Source organism: Puma concolor, chromosome C2 (assembly GCF_028749965.1).
Source record: "Puma concolor isolate L17-30 chromosome C2, mPumCon1.1.hap2, whole genome shotgun sequence".
NCBI classification, from domain to species: Eukaryota; Metazoa; Chordata; class Mammalia; order Carnivora; family Felidae; genus Puma; species Puma concolor.
The window spans coordinates 150,128,785-150,152,918 of NC_141675.1; the positions used below are offsets into that span (position 1 = coordinate 150,128,785).

The 24,134-nt window shown below is 47.8% G+C and overlaps 1 protein-coding gene across 7 annotated transcripts in view; it reads right to left on the reverse strand.

Moving 5' to 3' along the window:
- Positions 1 to 23,578, reverse strand: part of RUNX1 (RUNX family transcription factor 1) — a 259,423-nt gene extending 235,845 nt beyond the window's left edge. For 2 of the 7 annotated variants that reach the window (XM_086675931.1, XM_086675930.1), the window contains exons 1-2: positions 23,315 to 23,578; positions 23,035 to 23,151 (exon numbers count right to left, since the gene is read on the reverse strand). In XM_086675931.1, coding sequence (XP_086532057.1) covers positions 23,035 to 23,092 — 58 coding nt within the window. In that variant the 5' untranslated portion in view covers positions 23,093 to 23,151; positions 23,315 to 23,578. Of the gene's footprint in view, positions 1 to 22,775; positions 23,152 to 23,280 lie in introns of those variants that run through there. The other 5 variants (XM_086675927.1, XM_086675925.1, XM_086675926.1 and 2 more) reach the window with 4 other exon arrangements.
- Positions 23,579 to 24,134: the final 556 nt, after the last annotated feature.

Genomic DNA, 24,134 nt, shown 5'->3' on the forward strand with positions numbered 1-24,134 from the left:
TGTCAGCATCCCAGGCTCAGAGAGAGAAAAGAGGTAGTGCAGCCCCACCCTAGAGGCAAGGCGGGGAGGGGGGGGGTCTGTTTTAAGAGGCTTCCCAGAGAAGAAAGGAGCCTGCAGGTGCAGCCGCTGGGAAAGCGTCGAGGAGGGCGGGTGAGGAGGCAGGAGGGAGTGAAACCCGGGGGCCCCCACCCTCTACCCTGTAACTGATTACACTGTTGCGCCTTTGCAAGAATCTGGAGCCGGGGAGGCCCAATCGTGGGGGCCAGGCTGGAGATTTAAGGACAAAGCTCCTTGAACGTCAGCGTGCCTGCAAATCGCCGGGAAGGAAGCTTTTGTGAAAATACAGGTTGATTCTGCAGGTCTGGGCCGGGGTTGGAGATTGTGAACTTGTACCAAGTTCCCAGGTGATGTCACTAGCCCCAAGACCACATTTTGACTCAAAGCAAGGCCTTGGGAGAGTCCTGTCTGGCCATTTGCCATAAATTTCTTGTTTGGAGTCTCTGTGGAGGATACAAGCCACGGGGCCCAGGGTTCCGCAGGAGAGTGAATCCTCATGGAGGCCTTGCACTTAACTTCAGCCAAGAGGCATTTGTTCCCATGGCTGTGCTTTAATGCCCGCCACCTTGCTACTGGAAAAGTGAATTCCTTTCTGCTCCAGAGGGAAGGAAAATTCGAAAGAGTTAAGGGATTTTTAACATCCCAGCTGGGACCACCTTCAGGGATTCAGGAGAGTCTAGGTTAGGTCCTGGGCCCACAGGTGGTGGGGGAGGGGGAGGATGTGACAAATACATAAAAAGCTCACACAAGAAACTCCAAACCAGTCAGGGGCCTCCTGTTGATGAGATGTGTTCACATCTCGGAATTCCCGCACGTCCACAGCTTTTTCAGAGGCTGTGTAGTTTGGTGCAGCGGGATAGAATCCGGAGCCCACGTCTGAGTGTTCTAGACCCGACTTGATCTCTCGCTAACCCTAGAATCCCATGGCATACGCTTTAAAGTACATATTTTTGAGTCGCAGGTAATAAGCAGTAAGTGCGATCTTGGCTCGGAGAGACCGGACTAGAAAAATCCATGGTATGCGAGAAAAATCACGAGAAGCCTCACCCTTCTGGAAGGAATACGTCCCTGCAGAGCAGGCGCTAGCTGTCAGATGGAGAACTGAATCTGACTACACCCTGAAATTTCATGAAGATTCTATTTTGACTTCATCAAAACCAGTCCAAGCCTTCCTGTTGCTGAGCATCTCTCTAAGTACTAGCAAGGTTACGGGGCTGCGAAGATGCAGATTCTGGGGCCTCTCAGGGTCTCTCATGAGGCCCCAGAATCTGCATTTTAACAAACCCTGCAGCGGGATTCTTAGGTACTGCCAACTTAGGACCCCCTCCACCCCCCCATCGGCAAGTTCAAGTTCGGCCTTCCTTCTGCAACATTCAAAGATCTGGCTTCAATTTTGCTGCTCACTGGTGAGCCAGAGTGGTCTCTTCATGGCCCACGAGCATCTCCTGAACCAGCTTGACTGGCCGCCTCATTTATGTCATCTCCTTCGTCCTCCCCAGCCCCGGATAAGATGGCCGCTTCTCCTCTGGACCCTCCACAGATCACTTCTGAGTTCAGCAACCAGTCATCTTCCTGGTGTGATGCTTCTCCCGTCTTTGCTGCGCTCTTCAATTATCATTTTATCCCCTGACTCTTTCTCCTGCTTGGGATTTGCCTTCTTTACCAGACAGTGAGCTCCCTGAAGGCCATTTCATGCCACGTAATCTTTGCATTCCAGGCTATTTTCTAATACACGGTCACGCACATATCAGCCACTCAGTACATTGGCTCATGGGTCATTGCTAACATGTTCTACAGAGTGCGATCAACCAGGCACCCGGTGGGTCTGGGATCAGAAGAGGTTGGGAAGGAAATGGGGGTGGTAGTGATATGGTTGAAAACCTGGTTATATAGTCATGAAAGACACAGATGGAGTGGGGAGAGGGGAGGGTGGACGCCCAGCTCATCGGCTTGCTGTGTGAAGTGGGGAAGGAGTTTCTTCTTGTTAAATATAGTTTCCATTCTACTTGAAATCCAGATGATCAAATCTATGAACCGAAGGATGGGTGTCTGTTTTTCAAACTCATCCCCTGGTGGTGGTGACTCTCTTGAGTGGCCTCTCCCCACTGTCCCCTCTGCTCCAACTGACCTCTCTCCTTCTTTTTTGCACAGTTGGTGGTCAGCTCAACAGCCTACTCCAAGTTCAAGTTAGAGGAAATTTCATGTGTTACATGTAAGTAAACAGAATAAAAGTATGGTAGTACATCAATGATTTAGCAGAGAGCAGTAAACATACCTCAACTTTAATCCCAACATAGCTAGGATTACTGCTCACGCAGACTTGGCTTTCTTTCCTGGCCTTTCTAAGTTCTGAATTCTTACTGTTATCTCAGAGTCTCCATGTTTTCATTTTCAAACTCAGCTAACAATATTGGCTCATAAGGCATTGGGTGGGCAAGGGGACAATGTATGGAGACCTCCCGAGAGCCTCAGGCACAGAAGGTGCTAGTAACCCATAGAACCCTGATCCTAAGTTCAATATACTTCCTGGAGGAATGCCTCCTGGTGTTCCAGGCTATTCCTTGCTTCAGGCACCTTCAGTGCCTCTCAACCACAGCCCCATCGTTCTCCTCCAATCCTTAGCTTGTCTCTTATGGGAATCTTTTGGCCTCAGGAGGAATCCCTTCCTTCTTGGGTTTCAGGCACATCCCTGTTGGCCGTCTGGTCACTCTGCTCACCTGTGTGGACGTGCCCCCAAACTCTGCTCCTAGGACTCCTGCCTTCTCCTTATCTCCTCTCTCCAGCCTATGATCTGGTGTCTCTATATGCTGTCTCTGGCCTTCTTTCTTTACGCTGGGTTCTCTTGTCTTTTATCTGTCTTCTTCCTTTTCCTCTGATACTCAAAGCCCTTATGATAGTCTTTAGAACATCTGTTTAAGGTGATAGCTTCCTCCTCCACATAATAAAGAGATTAGGATCCTCTTTTGTAATGTGAAGGTGCTTAGAACAGATACTGGTCTATGATATTGGTCCTTGGGAATCCCCAAATGACCTCTGCCACCATAATTTCTAAGGCCTTTCAGTTTTTCCATCTACCCTTTGACAGGTACTCACTCCCTGAAGACATGCACACTTGCTTCCCCAATTTCAGGGGGAGGGGTAGCACTTTCCAGAAACCAAAACACCAAGAGGATTGAATAAAGGGCAGAAATACATCTCTACAACCATAACTCTGGTGATAGATAATACGAGGTTGGATTATCAAGCTCGTCATTATTTACATTTGGGGCCTGGTCATTCCCTACTGTAGTGGGCTATCCTGTGCATTGTAAGAAGTGTGATAGCATCTTTTGCCTCAACTGGCTAGATCCCAGTACACTTCTCCTATCCTCCCGCCATTTGTGGCCATTACAAATGTCTCTAGACATGGTCAGATATGCCCCAGGGGCAACACTGCCCCTCACCTCGCACCCGCTCCCTCTAGTTAAGAACCACCAATTTAAGATACTTCATGGTGAAAAGCTTGGTGAAGAAAATGGGAAAAGAAATGGGAAATATATCTAGAAAGAAGGTTCCAATATATGGTCTAAACAAATGAAAAAGGAGACGGAGCAAACAGATCCATGGGAAAGGAACCACAAGAACAGATCTTAAGGAAAAGGATGAAAATTACAAATATAAGAAGGCATTTATTTGGACAGAGGATCCACTAAGGAATGTTCCTGAATGGAACAAAGAATGAGGGCCAAGCTTGACAGAATCCTTCCTAGCTGCAGATGTGGCTATGGGCAAAGCTGAGTGTATTCATGTGACCTGGGTCTAGGCCTGGCTGAGGGGCATTTAGGTGCAGATGGGCTTTGGGAGAATGGTCGGCGTGTTTAGGAACGCAAGATACTCCAGTTGTTCAACAAATACTCATGGTTTCCGAGCAGAATGGGGAACACGCGTATGCAACGTCACCTGGCCAACATTTCACTGAAGAACATTCCCCCCCTTGATTGAGAGCTATGGAGAAAACGTGCTGCATCCACAAGACAGTCTCTGTGTCCACTCACCTTCCCAAGACTTTACCGAGAAAGGCAAAACCGAGACCTTAATGACAAATCTGCTATAAGTTATTTACCAAGCCTTTTCTGGTTTTCCACTAGTTTTCTTTTTTGGACAGGAAAAAAAAATGGTTTAGCTTTCCAATAAAAAGGCCTTTTTAAACTGGTAACAGAAGAATAGAGGGCATCCCTTCTGTTGTTTTTTGTTTGATGTCTTAGAGGTAACTCGATGGAAAATGGAGTGGACCTCATTATCCATCCTGAGATAAGAGATTCTCTTGGTCATTGACATTTCTTTTTCCACAAAGGTATTCAATTTAAAGCACAAACCAGTCAACTCAGGAACAGAAAAAGCCCCTTCACTATGTGTTTTACTCACACGTTTCTTGTGTACGTAGCCAGCCTCCCACAATGGACACCCACCAGACCTTCCAGCCCAACACCCTTTGGACAGAAGTGGAATCAGCCCCATGCAGCCTGCTTCTCCTTACCCTAATATCCCCACATACTCTTTCCTATCCTTAGCTAATCACAAGAGTTAAGGTGGGGAGCCAAGTCTGAGTAGAGGTCTTAATTTCTCACTCCCAGCTGTGGTTGTATGGCTGGAGAGAGACTATCGTGGCCTCTTCTGCCCATACAACTGGGCCTTCTATACCTCAGCAGTAAGCCCAAGGCCAGTGGATTTATCCATCTGTCTGTTCAGCTGCCTATCCATGCATCCATGAATCCATCCATTCATCCAAAAATTCATCCATGATCCATCTGTCCATCCATCCATCCATCCATCCATCCACCCATTCATCTATCCATTCATCCATTCATCCATCCATCCAACCATCCATCCATCCATCCCTCTGCCCATCCGTCTACTCATTCATCCATCCACTACCCATTCATCCAAACATCCATCCATCCATCCATTCACCCATTCATCCACCAATCCATCTGTCCATCCATCCAACATTTGTTTAGTGCCCACATCTTTTCAGGTGCTGTAAGAAAAAGAGAAAAGGATTCATGAGATTATTTCTCAGAGAGCTCAGAGTCTCTGGGAGAATATATTTAGAAACAGAAAACCTTGAATTACATTTTGGTGAGTACTGCTGTACCTACATGAACTGAATAAATAATAGAACCAGAATGTGCCCTGTTGCAGGAGACCCCAGTGGGTACCCTAGAAGTCTTGGCTACCCCTGCATCACTCTGGTAGCCCGATGGCGTCAGGGAGCAAACATAGACTGTGTCCATCTATGTCTATGACAGGGGTGTGGGGATGCCTGGTCTTTTTCCTGCAGCGTTTCTAACAGACACACGTCCCATGCCTTATAACTCGCACACTGACTTCCCTGCACCGAACAACAGCCCCATGGACTGGCTGGCTAACCCTGCTACCAGAAGTTATGGGAGCAATGACAGTTGTGCAGAAGAAATCTTTCCCCAGAGAGGATTTGAAAATACCATGCAGAAAAGTGACATTGAAGATGCTTTGGCACTTCTGAAACTTTTGACTAAATCTTCAATGATCTGTAGGTCCTGGAATCTCTCCCTACCTGGTCTTTTTGACTACTTTTCTCCTAGATATCTACAGCCTTCATCAAAGACATGCTGAGAGCACCCAGATGAAAAAGGAAATAAAATGGGTTGTTCAAAATCAGGATTCAGAACTGCAGCCTCCTGAGCTTCTAATAGTTTTGAAATAGTTAAGAGCTCTATTGCTGTCAAGTATTTCCCTTGATGTCTGTAATGAGAGGCTAAGATCGCTCATTTTTACTTTATTCCAAAGGACATGGGTGCCCAGGTCACACCCTCTCTAGAAGACTGTCTCCTAAGTATGCGTAGTTTAGCGGTTAAGCATTCAGGACCCCAAACCAGACTAGGGTGGTGCCCCACCATGCCACCTCCCAGCCGCGTGCACCTCGATGAGTTTTGTGGCACACTGTGCCCCCGGTCCCCCATCTGCAAAACGAGGAGATTAACTGTCCCCACTGTGTAGGTGACAACAATGATGTAAGTGCCTATTTGTAGGCACCTAACACAGGGCCTGGCCCTTGGAAAATGCTACATAATAGTGCTTGCTCAATACAACTGGACATTCCCCAATGCTTTCTTGTCACTTCCTATGGGATGACTTCTTCCTGCTGAGCTTTAATCATTGTGTATGTCAACCACAACAGCCTGGATGCATTGTCCCAGGAGTACCTAATTTTCCCTCTCTTGCCCTAGAAAAACTCTTGAAGGTCAGGTTAACAGGTCTGATTTCTTCTAGAAAGTAATCCCAATTTACTAATTCTTTCTTGTTTGTCCTCAGCAGACTGGAATCTTAAGGTACCCTTGATGCTCTGCTCTTAATTACGGGACCTATGGCTGCCTGCCCTAATTTCAAGGCCCTTGCTCATGGACCGTCCCTTTTGGTGGACAGCCTGAGCCAGCGCTGGAAGACGGGGACCAGCCGGGTGTGGTGGATACAAACATGTCGGAGAACGTCAGAATCACCACATTTTTAAAATTTCCTGACCCATAAGTAAATGGGAAGCACCAATAATGGATTGGTCCCTAAGGTTTCTCCGGAGCAGTGGTTCTCAAACAAGGGGTGATTTCATCACTCAGAGGAGATCTGGCAATGACTGGAGCCGTTTTCTTGTTTGTCCCAGCTTGGGGTGGTGACGCTTCTGGCATCCAGTGGGTGCAGGCCAGGGATGCTGCTAGACGTCTCCCAACACACAGCACAGTTTTAACGAACCATAGTCTGGTCCCCCAAGTCAACAGTGGTGAGGGTGAGAAACTTTGCACAGAATTAACAGAAGGTGAATTCGCAGCCTGCACGATGCCTTTCACTCAGAAGGTCAGCACGGAAAGATCTCAAACATCCGCCCTCTCATTTCCCAGGTGGGACCTGGGAGCGGAAGATCACGTGCAGGGGTGCACACAGCTGGAGCCGAGACCCGTGTCAGCCCAGGGCCCTCTGCCCGCCCCCCCCCCCCCACACTGCATCCCATGCCTGAGCCACTAGCTGCTGGCCAGTGGCTGAGCCAATGGATCCCGTGGACCTGCTGATCCAATCCATCAGATGCCCCTGTGCGTTCACGCGAGTGCCAACATCAGGGTTCACTTTGCAGAGTTCGCTTGCCGTGGTGTGTAAAGACGAAAGTGGGAAAATCAAGCAGAGTGGTGTCTCGCAAAAAAAAAAAAAAAAAAAAAAAGGCAAATCAGGTGGGCAGTCGAAGCCCCACTACCCCAGGTGAATTCAGCTACAGTTTGCCGCGTATTCCGGTATTCCTAACTTAGTCCTCATGGCCACCTAGCAGGTAAGCACCGCCACCACCCGCTGCTCAGAGGACGAGAGGAGGCCCAGAGAAGGTAAGCAGGCGGCTCAAGGCGACAGCGGGAAGGGCAGAGCTGGGCCCTCTGACCCGGAGGGCCGTGACCACCGCCAGCCCTGTCCGGGGATACGAGTGGGTAAGCCAGTGACATCCGGGCTGGGCTCTGCCTCCTGCCAGCCCTGTGGCCTGGGCTGTTCCGTGTGCCTTTTTTATTGTTGTCAAATGCGGGATTAAGAGCCGTACTTATCTCATAAGGTTTTTATTGAAAGGGATCATGGTGGCAATGTGCCTGCTGCATCGTAAGCACCGGTGAGTGTTGGTGAATGTTGGTGAATGTCATTAATAAGCAGCCGTGAGACTGAACTGTCATCTGCGGCACAAGCCAGAAGCCTTCCCAGCGGGAGCACAGAGGGCACGTGACTGCACTGAGTCTGGCGGTGGGGGCTCCTCCCTCTCATCCTCCTGGTCCAGAACCTGTCCAGGGCCAGGCAGCAAGGTCCTTCCCTGCCTTCTACTCCTTCGGGCCACGTTACCGAAACGTGGAATGGACAGATGAGGCTGTCATTTCTGTGTGAGTGACAGGATCGAGGCTGGCCTGACGTGGTTGACGTGGGCAGCTAGGGCCTCCGAGGGAGGCCACTGGGGGCCTGGGGGCCAGGATTCCCCAGGAAGGACCAGAGCCTGCCTGAAGGTCAAGCGGAGATCACGGAGGGAAGACGGCGGGACGGAGAGAGGGAGGGAAGCCGGGCTGGGGCAGGCCGGGCCGGGCCCTGGGGTGCGTGCAGATGGCCCTAAGTAAGCATGCGAGGGTGTTTTCTGAGTCACAAGAATTCCCCACATATAATCTCTAGCGCATGGAGATTTTTTTTCCCTGTCATTTGCACACTCTGCATAAGGAAAGCAACTCTTTTGAGGTGATACAGAATCACCTTTCCAGAGGAGCTTTATTAGTTTACTATTATTTTTTATTGTGGAGAATAATTAGCTTGAGCGCCTTTTAATTTGTTCCCATTAAGATGTTTGCATAGCAGCAATTAGAGCCTGGCGGGCTCCCTGCCTTCTCGGTGAGCAGGGGCCTCTCACTGGCTGTGAGCTGGCTTTGTGGGGGGGGGGGGGGGGGGAATGTAATTAATTCTTGCGGCCTTTGCCACGTGGAGAGCCCAAGGAGAAAGGGAAGGAACTTTCTGTGACTCTGTGGTACTGGCTGTAGACTAATCAGATGGGAAATGCCTTTTTATACTAATAAGGTTAAAGAGAAAACGAAAACCTCAAACCCACCTACTTGAAAACAGGATTTGTAATGATGTCGGAGCACTGGCAACATGGACTTCTGAAATGACAAATGTCTCTGCCGAAGGGTGGAGAGGCTGTTCTCAAAGGCTCACCAACCAGTCAGTGGGTCTCTTGCTGTGCAGCTGGACCCCGGTGACGTGGAGGGTCCTGTTTACAGGAGGGGTCGAAGCCACTTCTTGGTGGCACAGCTGAGTCCGCTGTTTCCACGGTAGAATTTTTATCTCGGCCAGGGGAATAATTGGATGTGGGCGTTTGCTGGGACCTTCACTGGAACCCTGGCCAGGGTCAGGGTCATGACAGTGCAGGCTTTGGGGGGGCTCCTTGGCTTCCTAAAGGATGAACTCATGTATGAGACCCCTGATTACTGGGCAGATCGTTCTGTGGGCTCTTCTGTATGTGGGTCCCAGGACGCGGACCAGGATGCGGCAAGAGAGCCACCTAGGGCGTAAAGTTTAAGGAGGCGCTGTCTCTCAAAGTCGGACCGGCCTGCAGGGTCAGCCCACCTTTGAGCGAGCACCTCCTGAAGACTTTTTTGCAAAGTGCCTTGCTGTCTCACCGGAGTGCCACCCCTGGCTGACTCCCAGACTGATGGATTAAGACAGATGGCTGGGGAGAAAGACTTAGGGCTGGTTTCTCCCCACACAAAGTAGCATCCCACCATTGCCTTGGGAACAGGCCATTCAGGCGTACAACCTAGTTTGAGCACCAGTGACTTAGAGAAGCATCTCTTGTGCACTGCCCTGGAACCACATGAATGTCTCCCTTGGGGGCAGCTCTGATGGGGCGGGACCACCCTGAGGGTCAAAGTGAGCCGGGCATTGGTGACGCGGATGGGAGGGACCCACGCCGCTGAATGCATCCAGAGACATGGAAGCAGTCCAGGATAATGGATGGTACCCCGTCTCAAGGCCGCCTGAGGTTCAACCTCTCCTCTCTCCCAGCACACACGGTGTCATCTGCTGTCCAGGGGCCTCGACTCATCTCTAACTCTGTCGTGTGTCGAACCAAGAGAAGGGCAACCTCCCGACAGGCAGACCGTGGGCTCGGCAGTGAACTCCTCCACTTGCCCCTGGCACCCTCATTGGCATTCAGCCCCACCTCGCACAGGTTACCTAACCTCTGCGTGCCACGCTTCCCTCGGTGAAATCTGATTAGCGATGAGAATTCCTGCTCACAGGTTTTCGCAGAGGATTTCATGAGGTGACACAAGCAAGAGCTTGGCACCAATGCAGTGCTGGTACATAGTTGATGCCCAATAAATACCAGCTTTCCTATGACCAGTTTGGCCTTGTTAAGCTCAGCCCTCTGCCACGAAGCACTAAGATCATTTCTGCGCTATTACAAGAGAAGTAGAGCCAGTAATTCATCCTCGTCTGTGCCCGGCCACAGGGCCCCTCTCTGGGCTCAGCAGAGGTTTACTCTCCCGCCGTAGCCCCTGTTCTACACATCTTCGGTGGCATTTCTCGGGGCTACTTTTCACCTACTGGCTCATCCTGTGTCTGCTGCTTCATGTTTTACCTCAAAGCTTGACAACCTTCCAAAGCGGGGATCGTTGCCCCCACTTTACAGATGAGACACCCGGGCCCCGCACGTTCGGGTAGATGGCTCAGATTCACGCAGGTGGTGAGTGCTGGTGAGGGGGTAGAAACCAACCCCCTGACCTCAAAGCCCCGGGACCCCCGCACCACCCCTCCTGGCGGATCAAGACCTGGCGATCAAGAACACTTGATTCCTTCCGGAGTGAAGCTTATGCTTAAACATCCGCCAAAGAGTCCAAGTGAAGGAATAAAGGTCTGCTTGTAAAAGCAGAGTCCCAGTTAGCAATTTGTAGGCGTCCAGAACTTTTCTGTGTCAAATTGGGGTATTCTCGGAGGAGAAGGGAAAAGCATCACAACTTGCACTTTTAGGTGTATCTTATTTTAATTTCCATTTTTAGGCTGTCTTTTATAATGCGTATACCATAATTATATCAGCACAGAAGGGCAGGCATGTAATTTATAAGTAAATCGCTATGCATAGGTTTTCGGGTACACTAATTAAGTTTTATTTATGTGTCACATGATCGAGAGAGGTTGGAAGTGACTTTCGACTTTCAGAAGCTCCTGTTCCCCCTAGAAAAGGTTTTGTCCAATTCAGTCCATCATGGGGAGAAATCCCATTGGGCTGTCTGAGGTGTGTGAATTTTGAGTGCTGGCCTCCGCGAGTGTGCGAGCGTGTATGAGAGAATGCTCGAGAGAGGAAAAAGCCTTTACTTTTCTTGAGAGAGGCTACTCGAGACCATATGTACTTTGAATCAGGAGTGCGGTGAGGACAGGTATCCCTGATGGAGGTTGTAGCCTGGTTCAGATCTTGTGGGAAGACAGCATTCTCCTACTTCCCAAGGGTCCCTTCGAGAGCTGGAGGCTGGCAGCCTTAGCCAAAGCCATCTCTCCCCTCTCTGCGTGAGCATGCACGCTTGTAGTTCCTCTGGTTTTTCAGATTTCACCAGAGACTCTCATTAAAACCAACCTGGTTAACCCTAAAATTGCTTAAGGGGGCGGCGGGTATGCGGTGGGCAGCTTAGCGAAGGCACTGCTGGGTTTACCGGTAAAAGAGAACATGCAAACCACAGGGTGGGTGAGAACATCCAAATCACATCAGGGTAGAGGAGGCCCTTCTCTCTTCCTAACGCGCGCACCTCAGCTGCGGACTCCATATAAATTCCTCTACTTAATGTGTCCCCACAATGAAAGGGATTTAGCCCGTAAAGGGCTGTGGCATCTGACCAAGGAGAAGAGTAATTAAGGAGGATTAGGAGAGGTGTCTGCTAATTATTGAGACTCCCAGGTGGAATCTGCCACCAAAGTCCGTGTCTACAAAATGCTAGGGGCCAGGGGCCAGGCAGAGCCAATTCCTGGGTCTTACTCAGGTATTGACCAGCTGTGACCCCTTAGAAAAGTGAATGTCTCTGGGGTCCTAGGCAGAGAGATGTCTAAGATCACTCCAGCCACAGTATATATTATATGTTATATGTTCCATGTGATGTGCTATTTATTATATATTATATGCATATATTATATATTATACATAGTTGTATTTATATATTTATGTATTATATAGTTATATATTATATATTATACAGACAGTTGCATTTATATATTTATGTATTGTATATTATATATTTATATATTGTATATTATATATTATACATATAGTTGTATTTATAGATTTGTATATAATAGATATTATATATTTATATATTGTATATTATATATTATACATACAGTTGTATTTATATATTGTATATTATATATTATACATACAGCTGTATTTATATATTTATGTATTATATATTATATATTTATATATTGTATATTATATATTATATATACAGTTGCATTTATATATTTATGTATTGTATATTATAGATTTATATATTGTATATTATATATTATATAGTTGTATTTATAGATTTGTATATAATATATATTATACATTTATATATTGTATGTTATATATTATACATATAGTTGTATTTATAGATTTATATATTGTATATTATATATTATACACATAGTTGTATTTATAGATTTGTATATAATATATATTATATATTTATATATTGTATGTTATATATTATACATATAGTTGTATTTATAGATTTACATATTGTATATTATATATTATACATACAGCTGTATTTATATATTTATGCATTGTATATTATATATTTATATATTGTATATTATATATTATATATACAGCTGTATTTATATATTTATGTATTGTATATTATATATTTATATATTGTATATTATATATTATACATATAGTTGTATTTATAGATTTGTATATAATAGATATTATATATTTATATATTGTATATTATATATTATACATATAGTTGTATTTATATATTGTATATTATATATTATACATACAGCTGTATTTATATATTTATGTATTGTATATTATATATTTATATATTGTATATTATATATTATATATACAGCTGTATTTATATATTTATGTATTGTATATTATATATTATACATACAGTTGTATTGTACATATGTAGTTTCAAATGCCAACTGAATCTATATAGAGCTATATATGTAAAACTATACACACACAATTTAGAAATATTAAACAGGACGATGTCTCATAGTTCATTTGTTATTTAAACATATTCATACACCTCCATGACACAGATACAATGATTGCTTTGTTTTGAACACAACACACAAAAAAAGGAGCTTTTTTTTTTTTATTTTTAAATATGAAGCAATGATGTAGGATGATTGGCAGCTGAACAGAATTTCCATTGTTGGCGTTTGTGTGTCTTTACATGATCCCACACCCTTCAAAGTCCTAATATTTGCTTAAGGTTGTTTAATACTTGTTCCTCTGCTCTAGAACTTTGGGAGTCATGGCCACCCTGATCTTTATAAATAGTAGATTCAATAATGAGAGAGTTGCCGCCTGAGTTTCTCTGTTCATCCTTGTCAGTGCCTATGTAATTTCATTTTTACCCTTTCCCACCACATTATGTGCTCCAGCCTGTAAAGGTCTGGGGGTGGACAGAAGTTTCCAGAAGGCCAGAGCTATTTTTCCTTCCTCGCATTTTCTCCAGACCCTTGCAGGGGATTTTATACATGTATGCAGTTTCAGATTTTTATAAATTATACCCTTGCAAAGTGGGTGAGTGTCAAGTTCAGCTGTGGCCACTGGGGAGGTGGCTGGGGCCTCCCAGATGCAGCCTGCAGATGGTGTGTGGAATGAGGGGCTTGGTGCACATAGTTCAAAGCGCAGCAGAAGCTGTGTAAGAAAAGGCAGCAAACTGTGGTTGATGTTAAGACTGCTTCTGGAAAAAAATGGCCCCCAAGCCAGTGTACTTCAGCTCATCTATGTTTTCTTTTGCACATTTTGAGGCTACAAGAAAAAATAACCATTGAAGTGTATGCACGCTTAGAAAAAAAATGCAGAGCAAAAGGAAATTGCTCTTTCCCTGAGCAATGAGAGAGCAGCTCTGATGTTTCAGCTCCCTTAGAAAGCTCACCCCAGGGTGGCCCATGAGCCCAGATTACCATGCAGCACGTTTCAGACTCTAAGTGACCCGTTTACTCTTTTAAACATACTTCCTTTTGTAGCAACGTGGATGGAACTGGAGAGTGTTATGCTAAGTGAAATAAGTCATACAGAGTAGGACAGATTCCATATGTTTTTACTCCTATGTAGATCCTGAGAAACTTAACAGAAGACCATGGGGGAGGGGAAGGAAAAAAAATGATTAGAGAGGGAGGGAGCCAAAACATAAGAGACTCCTAAAAACTGAGAACAAACTGAGGGTTTATGGGGAGTGGGAGGGCGGGGTGGGTGGGTGATGGGTATTGAGGAGGGCACCTGTTGGGATGAACACTGGGTGTTGTATGGAAACCAATTTGACAATAAATTTCATATTAAAAAAAAAGAGAATAAAATGGTGACACAGCCATTCATATAAAAAAAATAAAATAAAAAAATAAACATACTCCTATGTGGCCAACTGGCTACTGCAATATGTTTTAGATATTTCTTTAAGGTCAACAATAACAACAACAACAAATGTCTGAAACCCTACACACTTTCAGAAGAACTTAAGTGTTGATCTGATATACTAATATAGACTAATAGAGCTCTCCAAGACAGGTAGAAACAGAAGTTTGCTTTTGGTGCCCCTGGGCTATACTGATTTCATTTCTTGCTCATCTAATGACTTCATTCTCCATCAGACATCAGAAAAAGTTTCTTTGGAAGAGTCACAGTCTTTGCTGAGGACACGTCAAACTCCAGGAGTAAAAGTGGGACAGTCAGCTGGGAAGGGAAAGTAGCCACATGTTTGCAAATGTCACAGCCACATAGTTCTTTCTCCCAATGGACGTGGTTTCTTTCTTTTTTTTTTTTTTTAATTTTTTTTAATGTTTATTTATTTTTGAATTTTTTTTTTCAACGTTTTTATTTATTTGTGGGACAGAGAGAGACAGAGCATGAACGGGGGAGGGGCAGAGAGAGAGGGAGACACAGAATCGGAAACAGGCTCCAGGCTCTGAGCCATCAGCCCAGAGCCTGACGCGGGGCTCGAACCCACGGACCGCGAGATCGTGACCTGGATGAAGTCGGACGCTTAACTGACTGCGCCACCCAGGTGCCCCAATGTTTATTTATTTTTGAAGGAGAGAGAGAGAGAGAGAGAGAGACGGAGTGTGAGTGGGGGAGGGGCAGAGAAAGAGGGAGACACAGAATTCGAAGCAGGCTCCAGGCTCCAAGCTGTCAGCACAGAGCCTGACGCGGGGCTCGAACTCACAAACCGTGAGATCATGACCTGAGCCGAAGAAGTCGGACGCTCAGCCAACTGAGCCACCCAGGCGCCCCTTAATGGACGTGGTTTCAAGATTTGGCAAGTTGAGTCCTTGATTTAGAATCCTTTTAACACGGGCTGCGAGTTTATACAATGAAGCATCAGTTTTGAAATCAGTGGAGCCATTGAACAAACCTAAGTAGCCAACTGAGATTTCTATTTTGGGGGCTCTTTTACCTTCGGGCCCCCAACATGCCTGGGAGAGCTCCCTGTTTAGAAAGAAGTCCATCTGAAAATAGACACATAAGGACCGCGGACCACTGGCGTACATGAGATCAGCAGGTTCTCTAAGTGAACATCAATCATACAGCAAGACGAAATGAGAGATTTACATTATTGCTTATTTCAGGGAAACACTGCGTAAAGATTTTTTTGTTTTCCTTATTGAGGCACTGGCTTGCAGGGAGGTAGTTTGCATCCAGACTGAGGAAGTTGACAGGGCCGGTCGTTACGAAGCAGAAATAATCTATCACTTGCAGAAAACAAGGTGTGAATAAGTGCTCTATCTCTTAGATAGAGGGTTATTATCTGGTTGTTTTATTTCCGTCACAGATAAAAACGTCTTGAGGTAAATTTAAGGAGGGCAAGTTAAAAAAAAAGCTCCTCTCAAGAAATTCTATAGAAAAGAATCCTCTTAATAATAATAATAATAATAATAATAATAATAAAAATAAAAGTATGGGGCACCTGGGTGGCTCAGTTGGTTGAGCGCCCGACTTCAGCTCAGGTCACCATCTCATGGTCTGTGGGTTCGAGCCCCCTGTCAGGCTCTGTGCTGACAGCTCGGAGCCTGGAGCCTGCTTCGGATTCTGTGTCTCCCTCTCTCTCTGCCCCTCCCCTGCTCGAGTTCTGTCTCTCTCTCTCCTTCTTTCAAAAATAAAACCTTAAAAAACAAAAGTTGCAGTGTGTCGAGCCGTGAGCTTTTGAGCATGCGAAGGAGCAGGGCGAGGGAAAAGTAAACCATTTCCAGTTACTGACAGGTACTTCGGCCCCCCAGGCCAGGTGTGGTGGCTCTCACATAAGCAGCACTCCCGTGGACGTGAGGCTGTCTGCTTGTCTTCTCTCACCCGAGAGGCAAGTGTGACAAAGAGAATAAGTGTGACCTTGACTCCCATTTAACCAGCTCCGGGCCCCGCCCCATCCCGAGGATCATGAAGATCCGAGGAAGAACCCGGGGTTGCCCCGTATGTATTTTCAAAGCACTGCCGACATGGGAAGTGTTGGGACAAATGAGATGAGATGTCATCAGGGAGCAGGCGGTCTAGGGAACAGCATTTGCTGTCCTGGAAGGTGCTGCATGGCGCTCACTGGACCCCCTTCCCAGCTGCCCTCCCCCTCTGCTTCCCTTCCCTCTCAGGGCGGGAAAGTGACAACCCCACCGTCCCAGACACCTTCCAAGCCTGAGGTCTTGTGACCTGGGTCTGGCCTACAAGACATCCAAGGGGAAGTTTGCAGAGAAGGGCTTCTTCCTCTGCTGAACAAAAAGCCTCATGAAGAGAGGGTTTGAGCCCTCGATCTCCTTCCTGCCTGGACAGAGCTGAGGTTCAGGCCCAAACACAGGAACACCCCGGCCCCTCCGAACCAGCAGTGGGTTGTCCTCCCGAACCGCCTGCCGCAGGAGATGGGCCAATACCCGGCTGCTGAAACGGGTTGGAGTCAGCTTTTCCTAAATATGCAGCCAAATGTAATTCTCACTGATAAACTCTAGCAGGAGGTTTGCACTTTGCATGTCACTGTGATACAATTCATTACCGTAATCATCTTTTGGATACGTAGTTTATTTCTCTTAGTTTTTTCTCTCTCTTGCACGGCAGGCATCGTTGGGGGCATCATTGGGTGTTATCGGGAGAGTGGAGGGGAAGGAGAAGGGAGAGAGAGATTCAGAAAGCTAAGAGAGCAAGGGAATGGGACAAAGAGGGGGAGTCTGCAATCCAGAGGAGTGTCAAAGCATACTTTTCGAGCACGCCAGTAGTAACTTGAGGTTTTGCGTTCGGTTACGTGTTCAGGAATCATCCATCGTTCTCCAGAAGCACTCTCTGACTGTGTGCAGGGCCTGCCAAGCTCTTAAAGGAAATGGTCCCTTTCGACTACTGTGGGCCATCATAGTTATGACATTTTTTGGTGGGGAAGGGACAGGCCCAGGAAGACACATTGCTTAAGCCTTTTTTTACTCAGGAAATGCAGGGCATTGGTGGCACCCAGGAGGAGGGATGGGGGAAGTCAAGGAATGAGAGTCACAGGGCAAGTGTTATGCAGATTTTAATCTCTGTTCAGGGACCGGAGCAGCTTCTGGAGAATTCTCTAAAGGACGGGAGTTAGAAGGAAAATTTTTCAAGCCAATGTGGGAAAATGCTTTGCGTGTGCGAATTGGTAGGAGGACTATTTCCTATCAGGAAATAAAATAATTAAAAAAAAAAAAATAGCCGCTTCGTGTAGCCACAGAGGAGCCTCTGTGATGTGCTATAGGGCAGCTCTCTGACGCGTTCAAAGATTTTGAACAGGAACTTTGTAACTCGGAGGCCGGCGCGTCTAGAACATTACCAGCCCCTTTCGGTAGAAAACTGAGACACAGAGACATTCAATGACTCATCTAGGTCACTAGGAAGCTACCTGAGAAACTGAAAACGAGCTGGAGTTTCCTGTGCGGCCTCTGCTCCCTCCCCCAGTGACAGAAGCAGACAGGGCTTCTCCATCTCTGGGCTTTGATAAGGTAGGTGATCAGAAATGTCTCAGAGGCGCACGAAAATAGGCAGCCTCTCAGAGGCCTGGAGAACTTGCGTGGGGTTCAAGGGCGAAATGGCTTTTTCATTAAGAAGGGCCTTGAGGAAAATCAAGCTACACCAGGGCTCTCGAGGAGGAGATACATCGGTCAAGGTTGATGTTACAACACACCCCAGTCAGCCTCCATATTTAAAAGCCACACTGTGGGGCGCCTGGGTGGCTCAGTCGGTTAAGGATCCCACTTCAGCTCAGGTCATGATCTCGCGGTTCGTGAGTTCGAGCCCCGCGTCGGGGTCTGTGCGGACAGCTTGGAGCCGGGAGCCTGCTTCGGATTCTGCGTCTCCTTCTCTCTCTGTCCCTCCCCTGCTTGCACTCTGTCTCTCTCTGTCTCTGTCTCTCTCTCAAAAATAAATGAACATAAAAAAAATAAAAAACTATAAAAAAGAAAAGCCACAATGATTGAGTTGAGCTATACGAAGGGTCCAGGCTTCTCTCCTGTCCTCTCTGTGGGTACTTCCGAGTGAGGGAAGGGTGATGTGACGATGGGAAAGCCATCGGGCTGACTTACTTAGCACCTCCCATACCCCACTGGGGTTCCCGCTGAGTCACCTCTGCCCAGACCGTACATCACCAGCCTAGACCACCCTCCCCTCTCTCCTCTCAGTTCCCGCCTAATACTTAACTGCCTGTTTTTGTGACTGTGCCAAGCACATTACACAGGTTACTGAATTCAGTCCACACAGCTGCATTAGCCATAGGTACGACCACTACCTCCTTGTTTTGTAGACAAGGAAACCGAGGCTCACGAGAGAAGCTGCTTTTGCCATTCGGCTAAAGCCAGAAAAATGGAAAGGAAAAGTCCATCATCCCTGGGCTGTCCGTGCCTGGTCCACCTACAGCCCACCGCCCCGCCTTGTTCTCTCACTGTTCCCATCAACTCCGGGCTCTCTCTACCCCGGCTCCCAGCCGAGGGCTGGTGTCTCTAATAGAGTCTCCGTGTGCGGTGGCCTTGGAGCCTTCCTCGGCCCCGGGTATCAGACCCAGCCCCGCTTTCTCTGTAAAGGGGCAGGTCTCTCCTGAGCACACATCTCAGGGCTAGTTTGAGCGAACAAAAGAACCTCCTGGCTCCTGATTTCTTTCCAAAAGCTCTCCAAGGGTTCTGGCTGTTCAGCTCCTGGGTCGGCTGCCGTTTCTGAAGACACTTCGGCTATTGCTTGTTCACTGGGCCTGCACTTGGTGTGCGAGCAGATGTGGGGCCTCCTGCGGCCTGACACCCTCCCCCATCCCCGCCATCCACCCTCGCTGCTGAAGTGTGCCTTGCAAGGACTCTGAAATCCGAGGACAGTCGCCCTGGAGGAAACAGAACTGAGGCCTGGTTTCTTCTGGGGACAGCTTTCTGCTCTTTTAAAACTTAAACACTCCAGAATTGCTTTGTCATTTTCAAAGGTTTGTTAGCGTGCAAAGAAACTAAATGGCGAAACGTACGATTGTGAGTTTAGATCGATTTTTGGCACCTTTTTTTCTCCCCTCTCAGTTTCAAAATGTGTGGGCAGTTTCAAGATGTGAGGCTCCGTTTCGCACGGGGTAGGGGGCTAGGGTCTGAGTCTTCAACATCCGGGAGGGGCCCTAGGAAGGGTATGGTTTCCTGGTGGGCCAGAAGCAGTCAGATTTGCTAAGACGCATGTCACGGGTTGAATTGGGTCCCCTCCAAAATTCATAGGTTGGAGTTCTTAACTCCTAACACTTCAGAATGTGACTGTATTTGGAGGTTGGGTTTTTACAGAGGTGATTACTGGTAAATTTAGGGCGGGCCCTGATGCCACAAGCCTGGTGTCCCTATAGGAAGGGAGATTGGGACACAGATATACACGGAGAGGATCGCGCGAACACACAGGGAGAAGACGGCCACCCGCGAGCCAAGGAGAGAGGCCTCAGAAGAAACCAATCCTCCCGGCACCTTGAAGCTTTCCAGAAATAAACCTCGACCAGACTTCTCAATGAGACTTCTGGTCTCCAGAGTCACGAGACCCTACATCTCCATTGTTTTAGCCACCCAGCCTGTGATGCTTCGCCATGGCGGCTCCAGAAAAATGATACAGATTTCACACCTTTCAAACTACAGATGCCCAAGTTAATCTACGGCTTTCTGTGATCTTGACTCTTCGGTCGCGCCAGAAGCGTCTTGGCGAAGGTTTTTGTGAAAACAGTGGCACACGGAGGCTCCCAGAGGAGCACGCTTCACTCAGCCTTGTATTCTGCCATTCCCTTTGAAAGATACCCTCCAAGAAGACAGTCGTGAGTCAGCCTCGCTGAGATTTTTTTTTTTTTTTTTTTTTTACCTGTGGTTCTAGGAACTCAGAGGCATATTAGCATTCGGGCTTTGCATAGACTACTAAGCCACTTCTAAGAACAAGGCTACCTGAGGCATTGTGCAAAAGTTCGCATGTGCCACCGCTTTCCTCTTTCACATCTACCACTTGCCCTGGGGGCCGACGCCTTGGGCCTCGTGGGGGGACACCAGTGTGGGTTCTGCAAGAATGCCGCGGCGCGAACCAGGCGTGTTCGTTCCTCCCAGGGAACGTCCGTCACGTCTAACCTTCTCACCTAAGCAAATGAAGTGAGAGTGTGGGGCGGCATGGTGGGAGCAGAGAGGCGTCCTCTGTGGTAGACCACATTCATTTTGCATGCCACTCTTTTAGACCCTTGCTTGCCTCTCAAGGCAAGGGAACAGTGGTTTGCTTGGTCCCACGCCTCTCGCTCCTCCCGGTTTCCACATGGATGTCTCTGCCGAAAATGAGCTACGGGTTTCCTCCTGTGAGGATTGCACGGACTGATAAAGTACCGTCCCGGGAGGAAAACCAGGCGTTGTTTCCCACCCCCGTAGCTCCAGGGAGGGAACATTCGCCATAGATTTTACGTAGCAAGAAATGACCACGGGGCTGAGCGCTGCAAATAGCCAGTCTTCGGGAATGTGGCTAAGAATGCCGAGAGAGAACCATTTGCTGGAGATGACCAGACACGATTCTCCTAGCATCACGCTCTCAGGCAGGGCCCAAGAGGCCCCGAAAGCAAGGACCTTTGGCCACCCCTCTGGCTCCAGTGAGCGCGGAAGGCTGATCCCGACGATGCAGACCTTCCATTGGCGGGTCACCTTGCTAAAACTAACTGGGAAATTGCTAAGATTTCACTTTGGCTCCCTGAAATGAAATCTCAATGTAATATTATTCAAGTTAGAGACTGTAAAAGCCCCTAAGTTCCTTCTCCTGACACCGAGGGCTTTTGCCAATAGCCCTGCTGAGTCTTGATTCGAGTCTCAGGGCTCTCTCGCCCCCACTCACTTAAAAGCAAACTGCCCCTGTTCCTAACCTGGGGCGGCTCAGGGACCTACGTTAGCACAGGAGCTATGGGGCTGTTCGAGGGCCGGGCCTCCTTCTATTTCCTGTATTTGAGCCGGTCCCTGGGTCCCTTCCCCGTCTCTGCCGTCTGGCCGGTAAGGACAGCTTTGAAGGCAGCCTCACACTGTGCCCCAAATCCAATCTATTGCCCAATGGAATGTTTTCAAATTTCCTGACTCTGCCTTCCTGAGTTTGATAAAATAGGAAACAATAATTGTGTGGAGGGTATTGAAAGCGGAGTGAAGGCAGGAAGATCTTTCTTTCTGTTATTCTACAAATATTGCTTCCTTTGCTCATTAGTGGCCCAGAGGAAATGCAGCCAGGGAGCAGCCTAACAGCTTCTCACCAGCGGCCGGCGTCTCTGCCACAGGAGCCCGGCGCTGCTCTGCGACAAGGGCGTGTGACTCACACACATCGCATGATTCAACTTCACTAAAATTTCCTCGGCTGCCAGTAAAGAAGCATTTGCAAACCCTCTAATTTGAAGCTTTGAATCGGTTAATGACTTGCTTTCTTCCCCTTCCCCTGAGATCCCCCCCCCTCCACACACACACACACACACACACACACACACACACACAGCTTTGTCAAGTTTTTACATTTCAGGGACCCGGAAACATAGAGGCCTTGTGACATTCACAATAGCATTTGTTGTGACAAAGTGGCTGGCAGCCTTCTGCATTCCCCTGCTCATTTGGCTGTATGAACAAATAATGAGTCACAGATCCTATTTGGGTGCGCGCGAGAGTTTGTAGCCAGAAAATTAATTATTCCCCCGGCCGATCCCACTCCGTCCCGGCTCTGCCAAACCATCATGCCGCATTTTGCAGGCGTCGGTCAGAGTGCGAGCCCCGACACACTGCTCTGCCTTCGCGACATTCTTATGTTCTTATTATTTCTGTTTGTTGAAGCACGGCCCTCTTTTCCCACCAGCGCCGCGCAAAACGCACACGCGCACGCGTACTCGCACACCCAGAGCCGCGGCCCCGGCGCAGCTTTGCACATTTCGCGAGGCTGCCTGCGAAACTGCAGACAAGCGTTTCCACACGGGCCGTTCCAATTAGGAAGCGCACCGTCTAATGACCCGGGCCGCGACATGGCGCTAGACTTAGGAAACGGTTTCATTGCTCTTTGTGCAGAGGGAGACAGAGATCTCTCCATAGGCGACAACTTGCATTTCCCCCTGCCCCCCCCCACGAAGGACGCCGGCTGCCGCTTTGCACTGAGGCCACGAGGAGCGTGGCCCCATCCTGGTGGTTCTAACACAGACAGATCCGCCTGGCTCTCGCGCTGTCTCCCTTGAGGGGACAGCAGAGCTACCACTTTGCCCCCGAAGTCCCCAGGCTGGTCTAACGTGTGCCTGCCAGCCTGCCTCCGCCTCCGCCCCACGCTGGCACCAGCCCTCCCGGCCAGCTGTGCAGGTGCCCGCTACCCCCCCCCCCCACTCCCCCCCCCCCCCCCCCGGGGCGGGCCGAGTTCAGGACGCTCAGCCACCGTCATTGCAGGCAAGGGGCAGAAAAGCAAACCCAGACGGCTTCTTGCGAGCTTTATCATCTCTAGGACTTTAATCAGGAACAGCCCAACTTACTTGCACTTGACAAAGTTCTCACACACCGACTGAACACTTCAACAGCTTAGCTAAGTATTTATTAAAACATTTCTGAAGAGCTGCCATCTGATGAATAAGTAATCCAATAGCCTTGTAATCATACGCCTGAGTTTGAATTCCTTCCACCAAACCGACAGGGAATCGACGGGAGCTACGCGCCCCGAGTTACGACAAGCTGCCATTTCGTTATCTGCAAAGCCGAGCCAAAGAAGGTATCGAAAGACCAGAGCGTACTCACCTCTCATGAAGCACTGTGGGTATGAAGGAAATGACTCAAATATGCTGTCTGAAGCCATCGCTTCCTCCTGAAAATGCACCCTCTTCTGAAGGCGGGGGATTCAATGATTTCTTTCACCTTTGGAGGGAAAACCAAAGAAAGGTCACTGTCTTAACCTCATCCCCCCGACCGTGGCTCCCTGCCTTTCTTTCTTTCTTTTTTTGTTTTTTTTTTTTGTTGTTGTTGTTTGGTTTTTCCTCCCCATACCTCTGGGGCTCCCTGAGCCCTGCGAAACATGTACCTTGGCGAAAACAAAATATTCAAATTGTTCAAGATTTGAAAAAAAAAAAAAAAAGCGGCATCTTGGCTGTGGGTTGGTGATGTTCACCACTCTGTGAAACCCTGTGGTTTGCCGTCAGTGTGATTCGTCCTGCTCGCTGACCACTATGCCGGGCGCAGACTTCTGAGACTACCAGCCTACCCAACTTGTGGTTCTGTGGTTGTTTATGGGGCCCAAAGAAGTTTTCACACAACCCAAATTACAAATTTAACTGTTCCCCTTTCCACAGCCCGTCTTAATTGGTTCTTGCCAATCATGTGACTTAAGTGATGTCAAATTTCTTTTTTTTTTTTCCTTTCTTCTTTTTTTTTTTTTACTTTCTGAGCAATGCCCTTCCTTCCCCAACCCCCCCCCCCCACCTGCCTTCCCCGAGGCTGTTCAAGAAAAGAGCCGAGTAGAGTCTGCAAGAGAGGGACCGTAGAGAAAAGTGACTCAGTCTCTTATTATATCAATGGTCTTTGCTGATGGAGGACAACTTGGGTCTTGCTGTTGTTACTTGTGGTTTTGGGAGCCACTCATTATTTTGATAACAGTTTCATTGCCGCTTATTCAATAGTAGTTCAACCTTGGCATCAGGCTCAGGCAGGATGTGGAGCCCATCACTTAAGACGCTGGGCATCAGCTCAGGACAATCCAGCACTTGGTAAAGACCAGGGCAGCGTAAGTGAAACTACGAAAGGAAAAACAAAATAAAAGGAAATGTTTTGCGGAGAGCTTGATCCCTTGAAAGGGTCTAGCTACTTGCTGGTATTGTAAAGCTTAAAAAAAAATCGAAAAAAAG